A 23166-nucleotide genomic window follows, 5' to 3' on the forward strand; every position below is an offset into this window, starting at 1 on the left:
TAATGGACAATATTTTTTATTGGTTTGAGAGTATTTCCATTACAGCAATGAGACCATAACAATATAATTCATTAACCTGCAAATCAGAACGTCGCATCCACCTTATGAAAATTCTTAAACCCGAGACTTATTTGTAGCTCGGGTTTAATCAGTTTCATAAAGAAAGTTGTTGGTCATTCTAATGGGTCGATAAATGAAATGATAAGATAGAAATTGACCAAAATGATAGGAGGCGTTTTACAGGTGTACGGCACCAAACATTTGGTACAGCCACAAACTGATTTGTTACAGTTTCATCCGACGTGTACATATTCTACATATTGCAAATAATGTGTGCACGTCGGTGTCATGCCATGAGAATCATTAGATGAAATATAAAAACACACTTTTTAGAATGTACATCAATGTCAAATCTCAGTTAAGTCGACAACAGTCTTATTTTGTCTTATTTTGGCTGGATATATTACTTATCCTTTAGATGCCTTATATATCCGGCTATGTGGTCTAGTGGTATGACACTCGCTTTCGGATCGGAAGGTCCTGGGTTCGAGCCTTGGGCTCGGCGTATAGTTGAGTCCTTGGAAAAGGCTCTTTACTCACTTTCTCTCTCCGTACTCAGGTGTAAAATGAGTACCTGGCCGTTAACAGCGCTGTCTTTGTCAGAAGAATTGTAATATTATCGCCTAACAGCCGTTATGTTCCTTCCTACATGTTAAATGTTGCTGTTGATCAGGGACCCCTTGTAAAGCGCTTTGAGCACATTTAGTGGATATGCACTATAAAAAGCTCATTGAAAAAAAGTCAAATCTCAGTTAAGTCGACAACAGTATTGTCTTATCTGATCTTATTTTAGATGAATATATTACTTATCCTTTAGATGCCTTAAATAAGTGCAAATTATTTTCAATTATATTCATAACCTCCAACGGCTTGTTATGTAAAATTAACAGCTTTTAAAACATCTTTGAATGTAATGAAGAAATAATATATCCAAATGCTATGAAAAGTCAACAGCAATTTTAGACTATGAAGTTAATGAAAATTGTTCATGATTGAATAAAGTGTTCAAAGCTTAAAGTATAATGGAAAAACATCTTACGTAAGTCTTAGAGAAGTTAGCTCTTTGAAATAATTGATTTCAAATTGGTTCTAAATTTGTGTCAACATTTACAGAAAATTAAATATACTTATAGCATAATGGAAAAGCATCCTACTTAAGTCTCAGAGAAGTTAGCTCTCTGCAAAAATTTATTTCAAATTGTTCTAAATTTGTGTCAACATTTACAGAAAATTAAATCTACTAACTGTGAACTCAATTACGAAAGGACTGTCTTTGTTTGAGATTGAAAGAATTTGGATATTAATTTGGCATAATAAATAAAAATAATTTGGCAATTTTTTACCCCTCGCAGAGTAAAGTAATCAATTATGCGCGCTGCTGCTGACCGAATCATTGGGGGCGCGTCTTCTTCGTTACTAAAAGGTTTATTATGTTTATTAAACGGATATGATAATGTTTTATTCATGCCGATTACCCTTTTAAAAAGCTGGTTCAATATTTTGGTGATGTGTTCTGAATTAGTTTAAAACTGTAATACCCTCTGAGAGATTTAGTACGGGGACAGCAAATTCTGTGACTCACACCTGGAAGAAGAGTGATCGAAAAGAAAAAAAAATATACGTAACGTCAAGCTTATAACAAAAGGGGGAAAATATGTAATAGAACAACGAGGAGAAAAAGATATACCCAAAACAACAGTGAGAGTTATTCATTGGTGATCAAAGTTGCACGAAAGGTAAGCTGAGTTCTCTTTTATGATGATAATGATGATAATAATAATAATAATAATAATGATAATAATAATAATGATAATGATAATGATGATAATGATAATGATAATGATGATAATGATAATAACGATAATGATAATAATATGATAATAATATGATAATGATAATAATATGATAATGATAATAACAATAATGATAATAACAATAATGATAATAATAATAATGATAATAATGATAATAATGATAATAATAGTAATGATAATAATAATGATAATGATAATGATAATGATAATGATAATGATAATGATAATGATAATAATAATAATGATAATAATAATAATGATAATAATAATAATGATAATAATAATAATGATAATAATAATAATGATAATAATAATAATAATCATAGATAGATAGTTCAATTTTCAAGTTCAACGTCTTTATCTGCAAACGGTGAATTGCCCATCACTGCAGATTTGTCGTGACTTTCCTTTTTTTGTGACACTGAGTTGAAAAATAAATGTTTAATAGTTGATCAAATTTGTTGTTGTTGGTAAATTATAGATAGAATGCGCTTGGCCAAGGAGTTCACAACATTGCCATCCGGAAGTATAACGGACCAACACACAAACTATGTGTAACCATGAACTTTTATAGTCTGGTTAATACAGTTTAGTGAGAACAACTCACAAACCCGGATGGCAAAAACAATAACAAAGGCCTGAGTGACGTCATCTGCATACTATCTATAGAATTTCTGGTGGGAGAGTGTTCCATTCCTTGATGGTTCTTGGGGAAAAACTGTTTTTGTACGTGTTGGCTCTGTGTGTTGGAATCGTAAATTGAGGGGCAGCGTGGCTCAGCGGTACGGTCTTTGCTTCGTACCCGGAAGCTACCGAGTTCAATCACCCGCCGCTGCGTTGTGTGGCCTTGAGCAAGTCACCTCGCCCTAGCTCACTTTGCGGCGCTGCTCTGCGGCTGACGCCTGGGTTATTCCAGTCTTGGAATAGACCCCAAAGAAAAATTTCCCCTTGGGGATGAATAAGGGGGATTTTATTTATTTTTTTTTTTTTGTTATGATACTTACTTGTATACAGTGTTATTTTGTAAAATGTTACTTTGTTGAATGTACTGTTCTGTGGAGAAGTTGGAAGAATTTTTCTTTTCTTTCAGCATACCCACTCTCCAGTGTTTTCCATTGCAACAATTTAAGGGCCTCAGTAAGGCATCCTGGTTCGCTCAAGTAATAGGATTCAGTAGTCTGATGTCACGCCGCCCGGCAACGGCGGTCATCTTGGTTCATAACAAAGAAAATCATTACTTTTTATTCTTCTTGCTGGCTAGAACTTTTCATATGCCTTGTGATCAGAATGTGTAAAAGTCAAAACATGATCAAATTTATGTTATTTTTCCTCTGGATACGCTTTTATGCTCGCCGGAGAAATATTTCATACGGGCGTCCGCCATTGTTCCGATAGCTTAGAGCCAGTGTTACTAAGTTACCATGAGTCATTAGGAAGGAAGTGACGTTACGACTGTTGAAGAGTATTGTTAATGGTGACAAATCTCGAAACTGCCCTTTGAACTTGCTCTATTTTTTTCTTGATGTGGCTTTGATGATTAGGATCCTATACGGTGAACGCGTATTCCAGTACAGGTCTGACTAAAGCATTGTATGCGTGCTCTTTCACATTTGGGGACATTGGTAAAGGCGCTCCGCCTCAGGAAGCCAAAGGTACGATTTGCTTTTGCCACAATATTATCAATATGCAGGTTCCATTTCATTTGCATTTCCAAGTAGGGTCGGTAGGAATGAATGAATGAATTTATATGGCGCCTCGATCCACAATGTGCTCAGAGGCGCTTTACAATGCAAATAAAACAAAACAATAAATTGATAATTTAAGCATTTAGCCCGGTATCGTATCCAAGTGTTTTAATAACTGACCGCTTATTTGGTAGTCATAATTAATTTGCTATTTTTTGTTTGTTTGTTTGTTATTGACATTACAAAAGCATTTTCGGGGTTGAAATTTATCTACCAGGTTTGTACCCATGATAAAAGTGAGTCAAGATCATTATGCAATATTTCTGCCTCGTTCTGGGTTTCAATGACTCGAAATAAGAGGCTGTCATGTTTGAACAGTTTGAGCGTGGTAAGAGTTGCTGTGTTTCTTCCTAAGTCGTTAATAATGGATGTTAAAAAGCAGAGCAGTCCAAGGATAATTCTTGAGGTAGTACCCTAAAAATAGCAATAATAGTAATGCTAATAATAATATTATAATAATAATAATACTTATAATAATAATAATAATAATAATAATAATAATAATAATAATAGTAATGATAATAGTAATGATAATAGTAATGATAATAGTAATGATAATAATATTATAATAATAATAATAGTTATATAATAATATAATAATAGTTATAATGATAATAATAATAATATAATGATAATAATAATAATAATGATAATAATAATAATAATGATAATAATAATATCAATGATAATAATAATATCAATGATAATGATAGTAATGATAATGATGATAATGATAATGATAATGATGATAATGATAATGATAATAATGATAATAATAATAATGATAATAATAATAATGATAAAAATAATAATGTGATGCTGATAATGGCGACAATAATAATGATATTGATGATAAAGATAATGATAATAATACTATTTATGATGATGACGATGTGATGACGACGACGATGACGATGATGATGATGACAATGACGACGATGATGATGATGAGGATGATGATAACGATGATTATGATGATGATTTTTATGATGATGATGGTGAAAATGATAACAGTTATGACAGCCATTTAAAAAAATAATATATCTTGAAAATAACTACTTGTTTGTTACCTTCAAAAACTTGTAGGTTTAAAGTGTAGGCAGTATTGAACAAAATGTCAGCTTGAACAAAATGTTAAAAGATTAAGATGCTGAAAACGGAGCTTTTCGGACTCAAAATCATGATTGACACAAACATTCAAAACGGCAATATTGAAATAAAATCCAGGCAGACTTCACGAGACTACGAAACGTTGAGTATTACAAATATATATATTTAAAAACCGTTTTATATTTGTCTACAAAAGTGCTTATAGCAGCTTTTTATTAACTTTGACAGTTTCAGAAAGTGTGGCAGCTCCCATAGTGGACAGGGGGTGACTTTCTGTGTTTCCTATCCCCCAATATCTGTTTTCCAACTTGCTTTCTGTCTTTGTCTTGGAATGTTTTTGTCCCGACCCTAGCCGATTCCATTGCTGGGAAACAGTTAGTTGTATAGTTATTATTTTAGAAGATGATTTTTTTAGCTCTTAGATCTTTCCTCTGTTAGGTAGTGTTATTTATTTATTGTTTTGAATATAATGATTTGTAAGCGTTTGAGTGTATTCCTCTGAAGTGACCTAAATGTGTCTCAAGCGCCGAAAAACCCTTAGAAACAAAACATAAAGCTGAGTATAACAATTAAAGGAAGAAAATATTGAATGTTGAATGTTTAGAGCTTCTACAGATAACCAGAAAATGAGCCCAACATATTTAAAAAAACAACACCACCACCACACTAAAAAGTAAAAAAACTACAATAAAAGAAAAGAAAAGACAAAATAATAATTAAAAACACCCACAATTGACAAAAAAAAAAAAAAAAAAAAAAAAAAAAAAAAAAAAAAAAAAAAAAAAAAAAAAAAACAAAAAAAAAAACAAAAAAAACAAAACAAAACAAACAAACAAAACCCCAAAAGAAACAACCAACCAAACGAACTATAGTTGTATAGTTATTATTTTAGGAGATGATATTTTTATCTCTTAGATCTTTCCTCTGTTAGGTAGTGTTATTTATTTATTGTTTTGAATATAATGATTTGTAAGCGTTTGGGTATATTCCTCTAAAGTGACCTAAATGTGTCTCAAGCGCCGAAAAACCCTTAGAAACAAAACATAAAGCTGAGTATATTAATAAAAATAAGAAAATATTGAGTGTTGAATGTTTAAAGCTTCTACAGATAGCCAGGAATTTAGCCCAAAAAAAAAACAACAAAAACAACACCAACACACAAAAAAAGTCAAAAACGACAAATAAAAGAAAAGAAAAGAAAAAAACAAGTTAAAAAAACACCCACAATTGACAACGACAATAAAAAAAAACCCAAAAAAGACAACCAGCCAACCAAACAAAAAAAAAGAACAAACAAAAACAAAAAATACATTAAAAATGTATATCAATACATCAAATACAAATATATATATATATATATATATATATATATATATATATATATATATATATATATATATATATATATTTCAATTCATATATATTGTATTTCCACGGTTTCAACATGCTCATTTCATTCTACTATTCGTCATTTTTTCCCCAAGTAAGGTAGATAAAACCAAATATCTATTTCAAACAGCAGACGATGCTTGTTAAACTTTTTTTAAAAAATATATACAGTGTGTTAACATACATGTGACTAGATAAGGTACTCATTCACACCCGAATCTAGTGCGATGGCGAATATAAATTACTATTACCAAATGATTGATACCGGGGTCACAGTTTTGCAATCACCTGTCGTCCCAGGCCCGATCACAGATCAGGCGTAACATCACTACACTTTGCTACAAGATCGTCGCCACTGTGGACGATTTAACTCACTCAATCCTAGAGATTTTTGCTACTTTTCAAAATTGGAAAAAATGTATTAAAAATGAGCATGTACAAAGGTAATTTTATTCAATAGCCCTTAAAATGCAAAAAAACCAAAAACATTAGCTTTGATACTACGCCTATAATTTGTCTCAGAAAAATGTAATAAATAGGCATGGGGTAAAAGTAACCGGGTAAACTACGGCTATAGTCGGTGTTGGGGTTGAGTGAGTTAACCAGTTTACTGCCGTAGTCTGGAAAGTCAAGTAGTTAAGACTCTGACCAGAAAGCTGGTCATTCAAATTGAGATCGACCTTGAAGTCCCAGGTTTGAGGCTTGTTGCCGAGATGAGGGTCATTTAAATCGATCGATATTTGAAGGACAAGTTTTCTTGACTATTTAAAAAAAAAATAGTCTACGCGTCTTTCCAGAGTTTGGCAGTAAACTCGTTAATCAGATGTTTGGTATTGTGAGAAAACATGGATATGTGTTAGGAAAATAACATTGATAGCATTGTATATTCCTGGAAATATTACACGCTATGTCCGTGTTAGGAAAATAACATTGATAGCAGTGTATATTCCTGGAAATATTACACGCTATGTCCGTGTTAGGGAAAAAACATTGATAGCATTGTATATTCCTGGAAATATTAAACGCTATGTCCGTGTTAGGAAAATAACATTGATAGCATTGTATATTCCTGGAAATATTACACGCTATGTCCGTGTTAGGGAAAAAAACATTGATAGCATTGTATATTCCTGGAAATATTACACGCTATGTCCGTGTTAGGAAAATAACATTGAGAGCATTGTATATTCCTGGAAATATTACACGCTATGTCCGTGTTAGGGAAAAAACATTGATATCATTGTATATTCCTGGAAATATTACACGCTATGTCCGTGTTAGGAAAATAACATTGATAGCATTGTATATTCCTGGAAATATTACACGCTATGTCCGTGTTAGGAAAATAACATTGATAGCAGTGTATATTCCTGGAAATATTACACGCTATGTCCGTGTTAGCGAAAAAACATTGATAGCATTGTATATTCCTGGAAATATTAAACGCTATGTCCGTGTTAGGAAAATAACATTGATAGCATTGTATATTCCTGGAAATATTACACGCTATGTCCGTGTTAGGGAAAAAACATTGATAGCATTGTATATTCCTGGAAATATTACACGCTATGTCCGTGTTAGGAAAATAACATTGATAGCATTGTATATTCCTGGAAATATTACACGCTATGTCCGTGTTAGGAAAATAACATTGATAGCATTGTATATTCCTGGAAATATTACACGCTATGTCCGTGACCACTGACAGTAAGTAGTAGTAGATCTCCAAGAGCCATTAGGACCACGGAGCCGGAGTTTATAGCGGTTACTGTCCCTGTCAAGTTACTTATATCGTGGTGAGCTCCAAATAAAGAGCTTTTTATATAGCGCAATATCCACTAAATGTGCTCAAAGCGCTTTACAAGGGGTCGCTGGTCAACAGCAACATTTAGCATGTCGGACGGGACATAGCGCCTGTGAGGCGATATTACAATTTTTCGGACAAAGACAACGCTGTTAACGGCCAGGTAGTCATTTTACACCCGAGTTCGGTGAGAGAATGTGAGCAAAGAACCTTTTTCAAGGACTCAACTATGCGCCGAGTGCGAGGCTCGAACCCAGGACCTTCCGATCCGAAAGCGAGTGTCATACCGCTAGACCACATAGCGGCAAATACATGCAATAAAATAGCTTTAAAGTAGTGTTATCTATAATTTGAATATTTAAACAAAGACAATACAACGGAAATTTAATATCTTTCAGCAAAAGTGTGCTGTGAAATTGCCAAATTAGGACATTTAAATTAAGGAGCAGGCACCGGTGCAAGATAAAGATCTGTACGTGTGTATGAAATTTCCATTCCTTTCTCTTTACAAAACACGACCTAGAAAATATTAGTGGCGTTTCAAGGTCAGATTGTCTCATTTACAATTATAAAATGTATGGAACCAAAACAATAGAAAAAATATTAAGAAAAACAAACATACGTAACATAAAGAAAAGTCATAAAAGCCAATCGTCAAGACCGTTTTCTATCTGAAATAACGAATATCAACCCCCAACAACAGTAGTTATAGCAAAATATCTTCTTAGTCTTACCATTTGTAATTGAGTCCAAAATGTGTATGGGGGGGGGGGGGGCAGCGGGGTTCAGCGGACGGTCTTTGCTTCGTACCCAAAAGGTACCGAGTTCGACTACCCGCCTCGTTGTGTGGCCTTGAGCAAGTCACCTCGCCCTAGCTCACTTTGCGGCGCTGCACTGCGGCTGACGCCTGGGCTATTCCAGTCTTCCCTTGGAAGAGACCATAAAGACAAATTTCCCCTTGGGGATGAATAAAGGGAATTTCATTTTATTTATTTATATATTTTAATCTTTTCAAAACTTTTATAAATATATACATTGTTTGCTCATACTTTCTTCTGTCCACAATTACAAGCAGGTCCGTATTAACTTTCCTTTTCATTGTTCACGCCTATTTAGATTTGAGATAAATATCAATATGAATCATTCTACCATGTAATCTATGGTATATATACCTACCTAGTGCAAAGAAGCGATTTATTCCGATATTATTGTGATTGTCCTCAGTGACAAAGTTGGGTTAGATATAAAAACCGATTAACAAATGTTCGTTTCGAATAACAACCGTTAAATAATATTCTAAGGTTAAAATGATATAACAGGTTGTATGTGTGTTACAGTCATAGCACAACTAGGTTACAATCATTGGTGATGACGAGCGTTTAAAAAAACAACAAAATTTGAGCATTTATAATAGGATAATATCCAATAAACTTACCTAGAAGGGATCGCTAGCCATCAGAACATTTAACATGTAGGACGAGACAAAAACAACGCTGTTAATGACCAGACACAAATCTTACACCTGAGTGAGTAAAGAGTCTTTTTCGTGAACTCAACAATGCGGGACTCGAAACCTGGACCTTCCCATCTGTAGGAAAGTGTCAAATAACATAGCCAATTGAAATGACCACTGTTGACGCCTATAAGAATATATTTATTTTTTAAATACCCCAAAATAAAAGCAAGTAAAGCTAACAATCTTAATAGATAAAAAAAAAGTCTGAAACAGATTGGGAAAAAACACCGAAATAAATAAACAACGCATTGTGAAGTGATACAGAGCTTTTTTGTCATGTCCACTGAGATTTATTTGGGAGGAGTTCAAACTCTTACAAACATAAATCAAACCCACCCTCCTGTTTAAAATAAACAGTTTATTGTTTGGGAATATTCATCTATCTTTAAACGAGCTTAGTATAATATAAAGGCTCCCAAACCAACAGCAACACGACCAGGTACTCATTATACAAGTGTGGTAGAATATTATGAATATTGAAATCTTAGATATAAGAAGAGTGGAATATTATGAATATTAAAATATTAAGATATTAAGATAGTAGAATATCATGAGCGTGAGACACCGGTAACGGGTCGTCAGAAGGTGAATGTCATACCATATGGTCACAAAGCGCTATAAAATACGACAGGGACTCCATTAGTTGATTACCGCACCAAGTACAGGCGTGATGATCAATTAACACAGTAAAAAATGATGAAGTCTGTTATCCCAATTTGTATTCATGTTAACACCATCTATTCCTTGGTCTGAAACGCAAAGGAATGATTGGTCATTGCAGTAGATGCTTGTTGATAAGGTTTATTTTTTGGGAATGATTTGAATAAAACTCAGCCCCCCCCCCCCCTCTCCCGCCTTTAAAAAAAAAAAGAAAAACGTAGCATGGATGAGAGTGAAAAATCATTTTACCAATGTTTTATGTCTAATATTCATTGTTTAATCATTTCATTTTCGTAATGTTGCAGATATTGTAAGTTCACTGGAGTCATCAGAAAGAGAATATGTTGAAGAAAAAGGAATGTACTTTATTGATAGATTCGCCAAATGAGGAAGAGTCGTCTTTTGCTATAGAAAATCACGATGTTACAACGGAAGAACAAAAGAAAATGTCAAAGATTTCAGGCAGAAGCAAACAGATATTAATTCTTTGTGCCATTGCAAACTTTTTTTCAGGAAGCTCATTTTCCATCATGGCGCCATTTTACCCGGAAGAAGCTGCAAAGAAAGGAATGACACAGACAGAAATCGGACTCATTTTCAGCATATTTGAATTTATCATTTTCGTTTCATCACCAATTATTGGTAATAATTTGGCAAGGATAGGTCCAAAATTTGTTTATATGACAGGCATCTTTCTTGGGGGTAGCTGCAATGTGCTATTTGGAACGTTACACATGTGTCCACCCAACTGGTCATTCATTTTTCTCAGTTTCTTAACACGTTCAATTCAGGCATTTGGATTTAGCTGCTATGTAAACACATCGTTCGCAATCGTGTCCAGCGAGTTCCCCCAACACGTCTCCACAGCGTTTGGAATTCTACAAACTGCCACAGGGACGGGTCTAATGCTAGGGCCTGTTATTGGAGGTGCTCTTTACGAAATTGGAGGGTTTGGCCTTCCTTTCTACGTTATTGGTGTTGGAGTTCTCATTAATGGGAGTGTGGTGTGGTTTTTCCTTCCAGATCCAAACGAAGTAGGAAAACGTAACAGCTCTATTCTTTCTTTGATACGCAGTCCATTGATTTTCATTGCCATTTTAAGTATATGTACAGGTGCGCTAGGAATCACATTTTTGGAGCCGACATTAGCCAAACATTTAGAACCATTCGGCCTCGCCACTGTTACTGTTAGTCTTTTCTTTGTGATTCCTCCCTCTATGAATTCCATCACTGCTAGTATGTGGGGATATTTGACGGACGCCAAGAATATACAAGGCCCAATACTCGTACTTGGTCATTTATTCTTCAGCATTGGATTCTTTTTAATCGGACCGAGTACATTTTTCCCATTTTTATCATTGGAAATTTGGACCATAACCATCGGACTTGTCCTCGTGGGAGTGAGTTTTTCGAGTATCCTAATAACAAGCATGAAGTGTTTGGTCATAGGTGCTTTAGAAGAAGGATTTGAAGATAATCTAGATACCTATGGGATTGTGTCTGGGATATTTAACAGCATGTACACTTTAGGTGGATGTTTTGGACCAATGCTTGGGGGAGCTCTTGGGCAAAAGTATGGTTTGTCTTTAAGTTTTACCATCGTGGGTATAATTAGTACAGCCATGACATTCATGTCTTGTTTATTCTTTGTCTCCAAACATCTCAGAAGAAGATCGAACTTAAACTCATGCAAAGTTGCTTATAAAAAGTTAGATACGGCTGAGAATAAGAATGTTGCAGAAGACGAGACTTAATCACAACAAGAGGACATTTCGATTCATTGTTGACAGCTATAAGCTGGTTGTTATATGAGTGCCAATAATAAACTAAATGAAAGGTGGTTGTTTTTATGATACCGGTTTGCAAAATGTGCCAATGTGTAGGATGACTTAAAGCATTTGTGACCAGTCGACTCAGTCTGGTATTATGTCGAGGTGGAGCAGATAATGAATAGGGAATTAAACTTGAGTTTTTATATAGAACGAAGATTAAAATGATCAGAGATATGTGATCTTCTAGATTTTTGCTGTGTTTGAAATCACACTTATCACCTTCTCCATTATCTGTCTAGACCTCCAAATTTAAGGCCATACTTTCCAATGTTCTGCATCCATTCTATCCCGATATACTCGTAATACCGGTTTTTGATGCCTTATGTCGCATTTACCTTAAATTATTTCATCAACAGCTCATTTAAGGTTCCAAAAGAAAAATACCCCGAAATCATGCAATAATTTATTGATGCGACATAACATTGTAGATATGCCGGTACTCAACATCCAATTCATCACAAAATGTAGACGAGAAAATGATCTTGATATATCCTAATAGTCTTTGCATGAGCTTGAGCTTTTATATAGTATAATATCCACTAAGTTTGTTCATAGCCCTTTATAAGTAGTCCCTAGCCAATAGCAGCACTAAACACAGAATAAAAGACATGACGTCTCTAGTGCGCTATGAACCAGTTTACTGCCGTACTCTCGAAAAACCGGGATTAAAAAATTTGGCTAGAAAACTCGTCCTTGAAATATCGATCAATTTAAATGACCCCCATCTTGGAAAAAATACCTCTCAAACCTGAGACTTCGCGAAGACCCAGATATGAACGTTTTTTTCCAAGATGAATTTCATTTAAATTGATCGATTTTGATGGACGAGTGTCCCGCCAAATTTTTAATGCGATTATTTTTCAAGAGTACGGCAGTTAACTAGTTAATAAATTAAATGGGTTTTTGCTTTTCGCCAGAGACAACGCTGTTCCCGATCAGGCACTGATTAATAATAATAATGCTGAAAACTTATATAGCGCTATAACTCCGAGACACCAGACTCTAAGCGCTCTAGTATGGTGAAAGAGTGTGAATAAAGAACTTTCTTCAAGGACTCAACTTTGAGCCATCCTACAATGGGACTCGAACCATGACCTACAAGCTACAGACCAGAAACCGTCTTATACCACAAGACCACCAAGCCACAACAATGAGTATAACAAGTTTGTCTCAATTCCAGCTCACAATGGTCGTGATTTTATCGCACCCGAATCCATATGAATATTCATGACTGTTTCTTGTCTACCGGATACCAGATGGAGCTTATACAATGATATCTTATCCTTGACATTAAAAGGCATATTTATGGTAGTTCAATGCTAATTTTATGGCAAACCTTACACGATCAAGGATATCGGCAACGTAGGGTGGAAACCTAGCGGTCAACTTTTCAAAGAGCTAAAAAATGTGACGCCCTATTGCACTCTACCGTCATGACCCAAAACAGCAGAATATAATGTAATCTGGATTAAGAGCTTTTTATGTTCCTTATTTTAATCTACTAGTCCAAAAAAAAGCATAATACCTGGACACGAGGGGTCATTTCCATACATTTAAAACAATCCACTTCTGAAATTATTATTCAAAAAAAGGTTATATATATATATATATATATATATATATATATATATATATATATATATATATATATATATATATATATATATCATAGGGGCCAAATGTCCTGATAATATCGCGAGTGTCCCGTTTTGGCAAACTGGAGTAAACATTTTTATGAATAATAATTTCAAAATTGGATTGTTTATATGTATGGAATTGACCCTAGCTTGTCCAAGGATTATTTATGCTTTATGAAAAGTAATTCCCTATTTTACAATACTTGTAATTTATTCTAATGTAATATTTTCTCTACTTTTTGTATATGTTCCTTGATGCATGGCACCATGGAATATGATGTATGTGGACGACGTAGTACTTTTGAATGATACAAAAGCTGAGGAAGGAAAATGAGCTGGAGTGGTGGAGACGGGTGTTGGAAAAAAAGGGGACTAAGGGTAAGTAGATCGATGACAGAATATTTGTGCATTGGACAACAGTCAGCAGGACCACCAATAAAGATAGGTGAAGAGGATGTGCCAGAGACAAACCAATTCAAATATTGGGAACAACTATACAAGGAGATTGGGGCAATGAGATGAAGGTTAAGAAGACGAACGAGGCAGGCTGGAATAATGGGAGGAAGGTAACTGAAGTTATGTGTGACAAACGAATTTCTGTAAAATTGAAGGGAAAAGTATGTAATCTGTTGTAAGTTTAACAATATTGTATGGGTTAGAGACAGCAGATACGACAAAGAAACAAGATAAAAATGTTGAGGTGGCAGAAATAAGGATGTTGAGATTGTCACTTGGCTGAACAAGAAAAGATAAAGTGGGAAATGAACGGATTTGGAGGTCGACTGAAGTAAATAATGTATCGAAAAAGATAAGAGAATTAGATTGAAATTAAATGGTTTGGGCATGTTAAGAGACATGAGAGGTAGTTCGTGGGTAAATAAATATTAGAGATATAGAATTAGCGGGAAAGAGAAAAAGGGGACGGAAGATGGATAAATTTTTTGAGATTTTATATAGCGTAATATCCATTAAACGTGCTCAAAGCGCTTTACAAGAGGTCCCTGGCCAACAATAACACTTAACATATAGGACTGGACATGACGCCTTTAAGACTAGCCTACATAGCTGCACAATGCATAGGGTAAAGGACGATATGAAAGAACCTGGACTGGAGAAGGCTGATGCAGTGAACCGAGCTGCATGGAGGTGTGGCATTCATTCTGCCGTTGTTTTAAAAAAAACACAGTATATGCAATGTTAACTAAATAGCACATACTGTGTTCTTTAATAAAACGGCAGTATTATGGCAGCGCGGAATAAATGCGGGATAAGCTGAAAGAAGAAGAAGAAGAAGAAGAAGAAGAAGAAGAAGAAGAAGAAGAAGAAGAAGAAGAAGAAGAAGAAGAAGAAGAAGAAGAAGAAGAAGGAGGAGGAGGAGGAGGAGGAGGAGGAGGAGGAGGAGGAGGAGGAGGAGGAGAAGAAAGAAGAAGAAGAAGAAGAAGAAGAAGAAGAAGAAGAAGAAGAAGAAGAAGAAGAAGAAGAAGAAGAAGAAGAAGAAGAAGAAGAAGAAGAAGAAGAGGAGAAGAAGAAGAAGAAGAAGAAGAAGAAGAAGAAGAAGAAATTAGAAGAAGAAGAGAAGAAGAAGAAGAAGAAGAAGAAGAAGAAGAAGAAGAAGAAGAAGAAGAAGAAGAAGAAGAAGAAGAAGAAGAAGAAGAAGAAGAATTAAAAATTCTTTATAAAGTATCCCCAAAATGTCTCGAACATTTTATAACTTTCCAAGAATATCACAGCAATACTGTTAATGTTACAAATATCAAAACAACTCGTTTCTGTAAACAGTCCTTTCGTTATACCGTTACAAATTCGTGGAATACTCTGCCAAATTATATAAAAACGGAGACATATGTGAATAGGTTTGAGAGACTTTGATGACGAAGGTGGCCGCTTCCTAGACTTGTTATGATCTGTTTTATCTTCTGGTGAGTAGATCCTAATATTCATATGCAAAGTATCTACGGTAAAAATTCGTATGTTGGACTTACTGCTTTTAATTATCAGATTTTTAATTAAGAAAATTTACTTTACAAAATAATATCTGTTTTGTTGTTGTTGTTGTTGTTGTTGTTGTTGTTGTTGTTGTTCTAGTTGTTGTTTTTGTACAAATGATGTATGTATATGTATTTATCATCGACAATAAAAATTTATCCAATTCGATTCATTCACCGGTACAGTTGCATCTTGTAAAGCCCTGTCCACTTGAAGAGGATTGAGAAATCACCGCCGAGCGCAGTGAAACTATTTTTTTGATGGTTATGTCGTCAGTGTTTAGAAGACGTTCAGGACAGAGATCGAATTGATTTCTGGAATACAGACCACCTGGAATACCAGATTTTACGACTCCCCTATATTGGTCTGTGTCTTCTTGTCTGTCACTTATGACACCAAGGATATTTCTAGGATCTCCTGTCCCACGATCAACAAGTGGAATTGGTACATCAACGCTGTCTCCTTGTCCGCCAGCTCGTAAAATGCTGATGAAACTATTTATGTAGCTGATTTGTAATATTAGTAAACTTTGATAGATTGGTCTTTTGACTATGAAATGATGCAGTTGATATTGAAAGTATAATTTATCTACCATTTGTAGAGAATATTGATAAATATAATGATTTAATTTATATAGTAAAATCAAAAATACAGAAACTAAATATAACATATAAAAAAAACAAAAATACAGAAACTAAATATAACATATGTCATTGAGACTGTGCACAGGAAGCAGACCGAAAGAGGAAAGTGAGTGGAAGAGCAACATGCTGCTTTTAACATGAATTGACACTGTTAGGCTCAGCGTTGATGTACCGGATATTCAAAGTATATATCTCAAGAGACATAGGTATACTGACTTGTTGACATTATTTCTTCACATTATTCAATTTGATGGTTTGCAACATATTTTTGGCAATCTAAATCAAGTTCCCCCGTATGGTGTCCGGGGTCCCTCAACTGAGAGGGTCAAGAATAGCCCAACGCCAAGCCAGCGTGTCGTAAAAGGCGACTAATGGTGTGTGATTCCCCCATCTTTGAGTCACCTGGTCCTCCAGGTTGGGGGTTGGCAAAGGGTTAACACCCCTTTCCGTTAAACTCAAACCGTTACAGAAACCCAGACGGACAAACCAAATCCTTTTTTAGCTTGGGCGACCGAAGAGTTTCTGGAATGACAGAATTTATGAAGGACAACAGACAAAGCCGAAAGGACTCTGCTGACCCGATAACGTCTTCGCCAAACAAGCAGCTTCGAATTGCGTCGTGGAACGTTCGCACCATGTATGAAGCAGGAAAAAGCTCTAAAGCTGTGACTGAGATGAGAAGATACAGGCTGCATATACTTGGAGTAAGCGAAACCCACTGGATACAATCCGGACAGAAAAACCTCAAGTCTAGGGAGAAGATTTTATATTCGGGGAGAGGGGACGGCATTCATACACAGGGAGTACGAATAATTCTAAGCAAGTTTGCCCAGAAGGCACTGAGAGGATAGGAACAATACGGAGAAAGGATCATCATGGCGTCCTTTACAACACGGAGTAAGAAGATCAGCATGAACATTGTACAGATCTATGCCCCAACAAATGATGCAACAGATGAGGACAAAGATACATTTTATAGTCTGCTACAACAAGTCATTGACAAGTTGCCAAGGAAAGACATCAACATATTGATAGGAGATGCTAATGCTAAAATGGGACAGGATAACGTAGGTTATGAAGGTATCATGGGACGTCTTGGCATGGGAGAAATGAACGATAATAGTGAGAGATTTGCAAATTTCTGTGCATTCAACAGTTTGGTGATTAGAGGATGAGTGTTCCCCCATAAGAGGATTCACAAAGCAACTTGGGTCTCACCAGATGGTGCGACAGAGAATCAGATTGATCATTTTTGTATCTCTCAAAGATTCAGACGTTCATTGGAAGATGTGTCAGAACGGAGAGGGGCAGATGTTAGATCAGACCACCACCTGCTATTGGCAAAGCTTAAGCTCCGACTCGGAAAACATGGGGCCAGATCACATACAAGAAGAAAATTCGAGGTGAATGCACTTGATGGGGAAAAGAATGAGGAATTCAAACTACGATTGAGTAATAGATTGCAACCTCTTACTGAGCTCGAGGAGGACATAGATGTAGAGTCACATTGGGCAAAGATCAAGGAAGTCTACATAACAACTTGCCACGAGGTATTGGGTGTAAAGAAATCGGAACACAAAGAACGGATAAGTCCAACCACATTGGACCTTATTGAAAAGAGGAGAACAAGGTGGAACAAGTGAATGCAAGCCGAACAAGGGCTTCAAGACTGAATGCACAAGAGCATTATCGAGCCATAGCTATGGAAGTCAAAAGATCTGTGAAGAAAGACAAGGAAGCATTCATGAACAGACTTGCAGAGAAAGCAGAAGCAGCAGTGACAGGAGGACACGTGAGGATCCTTTATCAAACTACCAAGACACATGCTGGAAAATATGGAAAACCAGAGGTATCAGTCAAAGACAAAGATTTTTGGAAAAGAGGCTCAATCTGAACGATGGAGGGAACATTTCAACTGCCTTCTGAACAGACCACCACCGGACAACCAGCCAGAAATTTTGTCTGCAAGGAATGAGCTAACAATTAGCTGTGATCCACCAACGATAGCAGAGATGGTGGGTGCCATTAACAAGATGAAAAGGGGGAAAGCTGCTGGACCAGACCAGATTCAACCGGAGGCTCTAAAAGTTGATGCTGAAAGAAATGCTGAGGCCCTGCACCCACAATTGGAGATAATCTGAAATGACGGGATATTCCCAAAGGATTGGAAGGAAGGACATCTTATCAAGCTTCCAAAGAAAGGGGATCTCAGTAATTGTAATAATTATCGAGGAATCACTCTTCTTTCTATCCCAGGAAAGGTTTTCAACCGTATTATTTTAGAGAGAATTAAGAATGCAACAGATGCTAAACTGCGGGACGAACAGGCAGGTTTTCGGAAAAAACCGTTCAACCATCGACCAGATTGCCTCTCTGCGAGTCATAGTGACACAGTCTATAGAATGGAACTCTCCTCTTATTGTCAACTTTCTGGATTACGAGAAGGCTTTCGACAGTATTGACAGAGCAACATTGTGGAAAATTCTGGCACATTATGGACTCCCTGAAAAGATAGTAAACCTCATTAAGGAAATGTATGAAGGATTAAGTTGCAGGGTTGTACATGAAGATCAGCTTACTGACAGCTTTGAAATTAAGACAGGTGTCAAGCAGGGATGCTTGCTCTCACCATTCCTGTTCATCCTTGCCATTGATTGACTAATTAAGGAAACCTCCAAAGGGCGAAGAAATGGGATACAGATGACCCCCTGGACACAGTTGGGTGATTTGGGTTTTGCAGATGATCTGGCTCTTTTGTCCCACACCCAGGACCAGATGCAAGCAAAAACCTCAATTATAAACAGCCTCTCGGAATCAATTGGTCTAAGAATTCACCCTGCAAAGTCAAAGGTCTTGAGGATAGGTAAGCGTCAAAAGGAGCAGATCAAAGTAAAAGAGCAGGAACTCGAAGAGTTCTGCTATCTCAGAAGTATAATTGACAAGGATGGAGGCACGGAAGCAGAAGTGAAAGCACGAATAGGAAAGGCACAGGCTGCATTCACATCTTTGAACAGAGTTTTGAGAACTAAAGATTTCTCCCTTCCACTAAAGCTAAGACTTTTCAACTCAAACGTGAAGTCTGTCCTACTGTATGGATGTGAAACTTGGAGCGCATCACAGGCATGTATAAGAAGGGTACGGATTTTCGTAAAAATGTGCATGCGTAAGCTACTCAGAATAAAATGGATGGATAGAATAAAAAATGAAGAAGTATGGAAAAGAAAACAGCAGAAACCAGTGGGACAGGAAATAGGAAGAAGACGATGGAGGTGGATTGGACACACGATTAGAAAGAATGACTCCACTATAATAAAGAAAGTATTGGACTGGAACCCTCAGGGCAGAAGATCAAGGGGAAGGCCACAAGGAACATGGAGAAGAATTAAAGAAGCTGATATACAGAGAAGTGGTAAGACCTGTAATGAGATAAAAAAAAGTTAGCTCATGATAGAGAAGGATGGAAACTGTTTGTCTGTGGCCTATACCCTGACCCAGGGTGAAAAAGGCAATGATGATGATGAAATCAAGTTAATTGCAAATTATCTTAGATCATCACTTGATTTCAACTTGCATGGTCAAGTAAGCATAACATTTTAATTCAAGAAAAAATCACAAGACTTTTCTTTGATTCTGAATGGATTTATTGTCTTTTATTTCCTTTTAAAAACGCTATCTTAAAATGTGGCTCACACAAAACCTAGTCTATTTGGACCTAACTATATGTAAACACTACGTTAAATGTCTTCCCAAAAAAGGCCCTTTTTACAAATTAATTAAAGCTTTGAAACCTAATGAGAGTGGTTGTAGGTAGGGGTGGTATTCGATGTTTGATAATCTGACGTCACAAATTATCATTGTTTACTTGATATCATAACGCGTTACTATTAAGGGAGAGAGGTGGAATGTCAATTGTTATCTCGTCATTGGATGTGACGCTTGTCTTTATCAAAGTACTCTCCAGTCCATGGATATATATATTACATAGCCTCTAGATAAACAGAAGAATAAGATATAAATTTATGAGCAAGTGTGTCCTATGGTCGGAAGTATTGCTTATAGATGTGATAATATAAATAACAATAAAAAATATCACGTTGCGCATTTCACAAACAAAAACAAAACAAATAAACAAACAAAAAATAACCCCCAAAAATGCGATTAAACCGATTTTATCTAAATTGGTGATAATTTTAAAAATATCTTATTCTTAATTGTACTTGACGGGAAAATATAACGAATTGGATATCATGCACAGTATGTATCTTGATATTTTAAAGGTTTTATTAAGGTTTAAAAAAAGGTTTAAAGGTTAAATTTATTAACAAATCATCCTGATTAATGGCTGTATGGAAAAAAATGCGAAGAAGCCAAATTTAATCACACATGCCGTACCAACTCTCTCTCTCTCTCTCTCTCTCTCTCTCTCTCTCTCTCTCTCTCTCTCTCTCTCTCTCTCTCTCTTTCTTACTTACTTTCTCTCTCTACTTCTTTCTTTCTCTTTCTTTCTTTCTTCTCTCTCTCTCTTTCTACTTCTTTCTTTCTCTTTCTTTCTTTCTTCTACTTCTCTCTCTCTCTCTCTCTCTCTCTCTCTCTCTCTCTCTCTCTTTCTTTCTCTCTCTTTATATATATATATATGGTTCACTCCCCGCTGGTGCCCACATCCCATAGTGCCTGGTTCAATTCCCACTGGTGCCCAACCCCCATGATCTCTGGTTCACCCCCCATTGTTGCCTTCCTTCCATAGTCTCTGGTTCACTCCCCATTGGTGCCCACCTCCCATAGAGTCTGGTTCAATCCCCGCTGGTGCCCACCTCCCAAAGTCTTTGGTTCAATTCCCATTGTTGCCTACCTCTCATAGTCTCTGGCTCATTCCCCACTTGATTGTATTTCGGTGGATTTCGGTAGATTTCTGTGGATTACTGTATTTAGTAGTATCCTTAATTGTTGTTATAAGTTGTTATTTGTTGTTATCAGTTGTTGTTTTCTGTTTTCTGTTGTTACTTTGTTGTTTATTACCAAAGGGATACAATGCACGCGGATATAGTTGGGTTTGTTGTTAATATCATTCATTATTATTTTAAAAATATTACAACCATTCGAGATTCCCCTGTAATCGTGTTGCCATTATCATCATCATGCGTGCAGTTACAGTGTGATTTTCACCGACTCGCTAAACAGATTGATAAACAGATTAGGTATATTCTCTAGGTTTGGTATGTTACAGTTGACGCTTAATTTCATCAGTTTTTCTAATGATAGAAACGTGGTGCAATGTTCACTATTATTATGTTTTGAAAATTATGGATGTAAATGAAAGACGGATATTAAGTTGTTTATCATATTCTTCACAAACCCGGAATCGACAATGCACATTAAATGTGGATTTAGACATAGTAAGCATAATGTTGCTCTGTACTAAGTCATATAATTTGATTTGGTCCAGAAAGTTGTTACGGGATTTTGTGTGTACAGCTGCTACGTTCACAAAACTGATCCGATTATGGGCTTATTTCACAGTAATTGTAATGGACAATATTTTGGGTTGGTTTTATAGAATATCTGAAGCTGACAATGAGGCATTACAGTTTGGTATAGTCGATCTGTTTTATTTTTGTTTTATTTTTGTTGTTTTTTTGTTTTTTGTTTCTGTTTTTTTTTTGTATTGTTTTTTTTGTCGTAATATATTTATGTTTTCATTGTCTTTTTCTTGGTGGCTGATGAAGGGTTTTGCGCCCTAAACGTTCCGTGGTTTGGTATTTTATTCTTTATTGAAGCCGTTATATTAATTCTTGTATATTGCTATGCATTACGTGTACTTATTCATCATAATTGTTATTATCACAGTTCTTATAACCCAAACTTATTGACTGATTTGGATATTCTTTCAAACCAACGCTAAATATTGTGATTATAATTACTGTACAATAATGATAAATAAGCCCATAATAGAATCAGACTTGTGCACGTAGTTTTGTACACAAAACCCATAACAAACTCCTGGACCAATATTAAAGAGAATCTTGCGATTTGACATTGTTTTACAGAAATAATAATTGTCGTAAACCTGACCGTTTTTTCTATTTTCCGTCAACAAATCAAGGTTAATCGAGCCCAATCAAAGTCATTAAAATAGAGACTAAATTGCACAACGTCCCTGGTTGCATAAAAAAGAAAACGGCAGCGCTCGACAACTCACTAGCCAGTTTTGATGACGTATGATGTCATATCTGCTCCTCTCACTAATCTGTGGAGTAGACTCCCAATTTACCGCTTCCTAGGCAGACGCTCCACCAATGACCTAGTGCCATTTTAGCATCATTTTGAATTAGTTGCACATCTCGTGAATTATCAAAAATGAATACTGGAATCTGAAAGAGATGTTCTGACATTTTGATATAATCGTAGGTCCCATTGGGGGAGTGTGAGGATAATAAAGTAAGTGTACAGCCCATACAGTCTTTTCTATGCTCAAAGGGATTTACTATGACATGAATACTCCCTGACAACAGCAATATTTAACATGCTTTTTGACAAGACTGTTAAGTGAAGATATCAATTTTGTTTGGATGAAGACGCTGCTGTTTAACAACCAGGTACACTTTTTCATCTGAATGTGTGTGGGGCATTTAAAGTTTTTTTTTTTTGTTCGAGAAAAAAACACATGTCATTTGATTGGGTTCAAACCCGGTACCTCACGGCCGATAAGCAGGCCTTATCGGTTTATGGACGAAGTAACTTCAAATGGTGAAAAAAGTGCTATTGTTAAAAAAAAAAACCCAACAAATATTGTATCTATATACAATTCTAATGTGTAACACAGGCATGAGTCATATATAATGTCCCATCAAATTATCAATAAATACACTTTTCTCAAGAAAATTTTTATTTCATAATAACAATTTGATAAGGGTAACCCTCAACTTGTCAAAAATTAAACCCAAGAGTTCTATTTCAGAATTCTACGAAGTC

General features: G+C 35.7%; 1 protein-coding gene across 2 annotated transcripts; it reads left to right on the forward strand.

Annotated features, from left to right (window-relative positions):
* The first annotated feature begins 1005 nt into the window (after positions 1–1005).
* LOC144969027 (MFS-type transporter SLC18B1-like) lies at positions 1006–12104 on the forward strand. Of its 2 annotated transcripts, none has more exons than XM_078907989.1 (2): positions 1006–1796; positions 10404–12104. In XM_078907989.1, the coding sequence occupies exon 2, from the start codon at positions 10440–10442 to the stop codon at positions 11850–11852; it is 1413 nt and encodes a 470-aa protein (XP_078764115.1). In that variant the 5' UTR covers positions 1006–1796; positions 10404–10439; the 3' UTR covers positions 11853–12104. The 2 variants fall into 2 exon arrangements, with proteins under 2 accessions (XP_078764115.1, XP_078764116.1); XM_078907990.1 differs by having other exon boundaries at positions 10612–12104.
* Positions 12105–23166: the final 11062 nt, after the last annotated feature.

Source organism: Berghia stephanieae, chromosome 3, assembly GCF_034508935.2.
Source record: "Berghia stephanieae isolate SIO BIC M18660-M18661 chromosome 3, UCSD_Bste_1.3, whole genome shotgun sequence".
Lineage (NCBI taxonomy): Eukaryota > Metazoa > Mollusca > Gastropoda > Nudibranchia > Aeolidiidae > Berghia > Berghia stephanieae.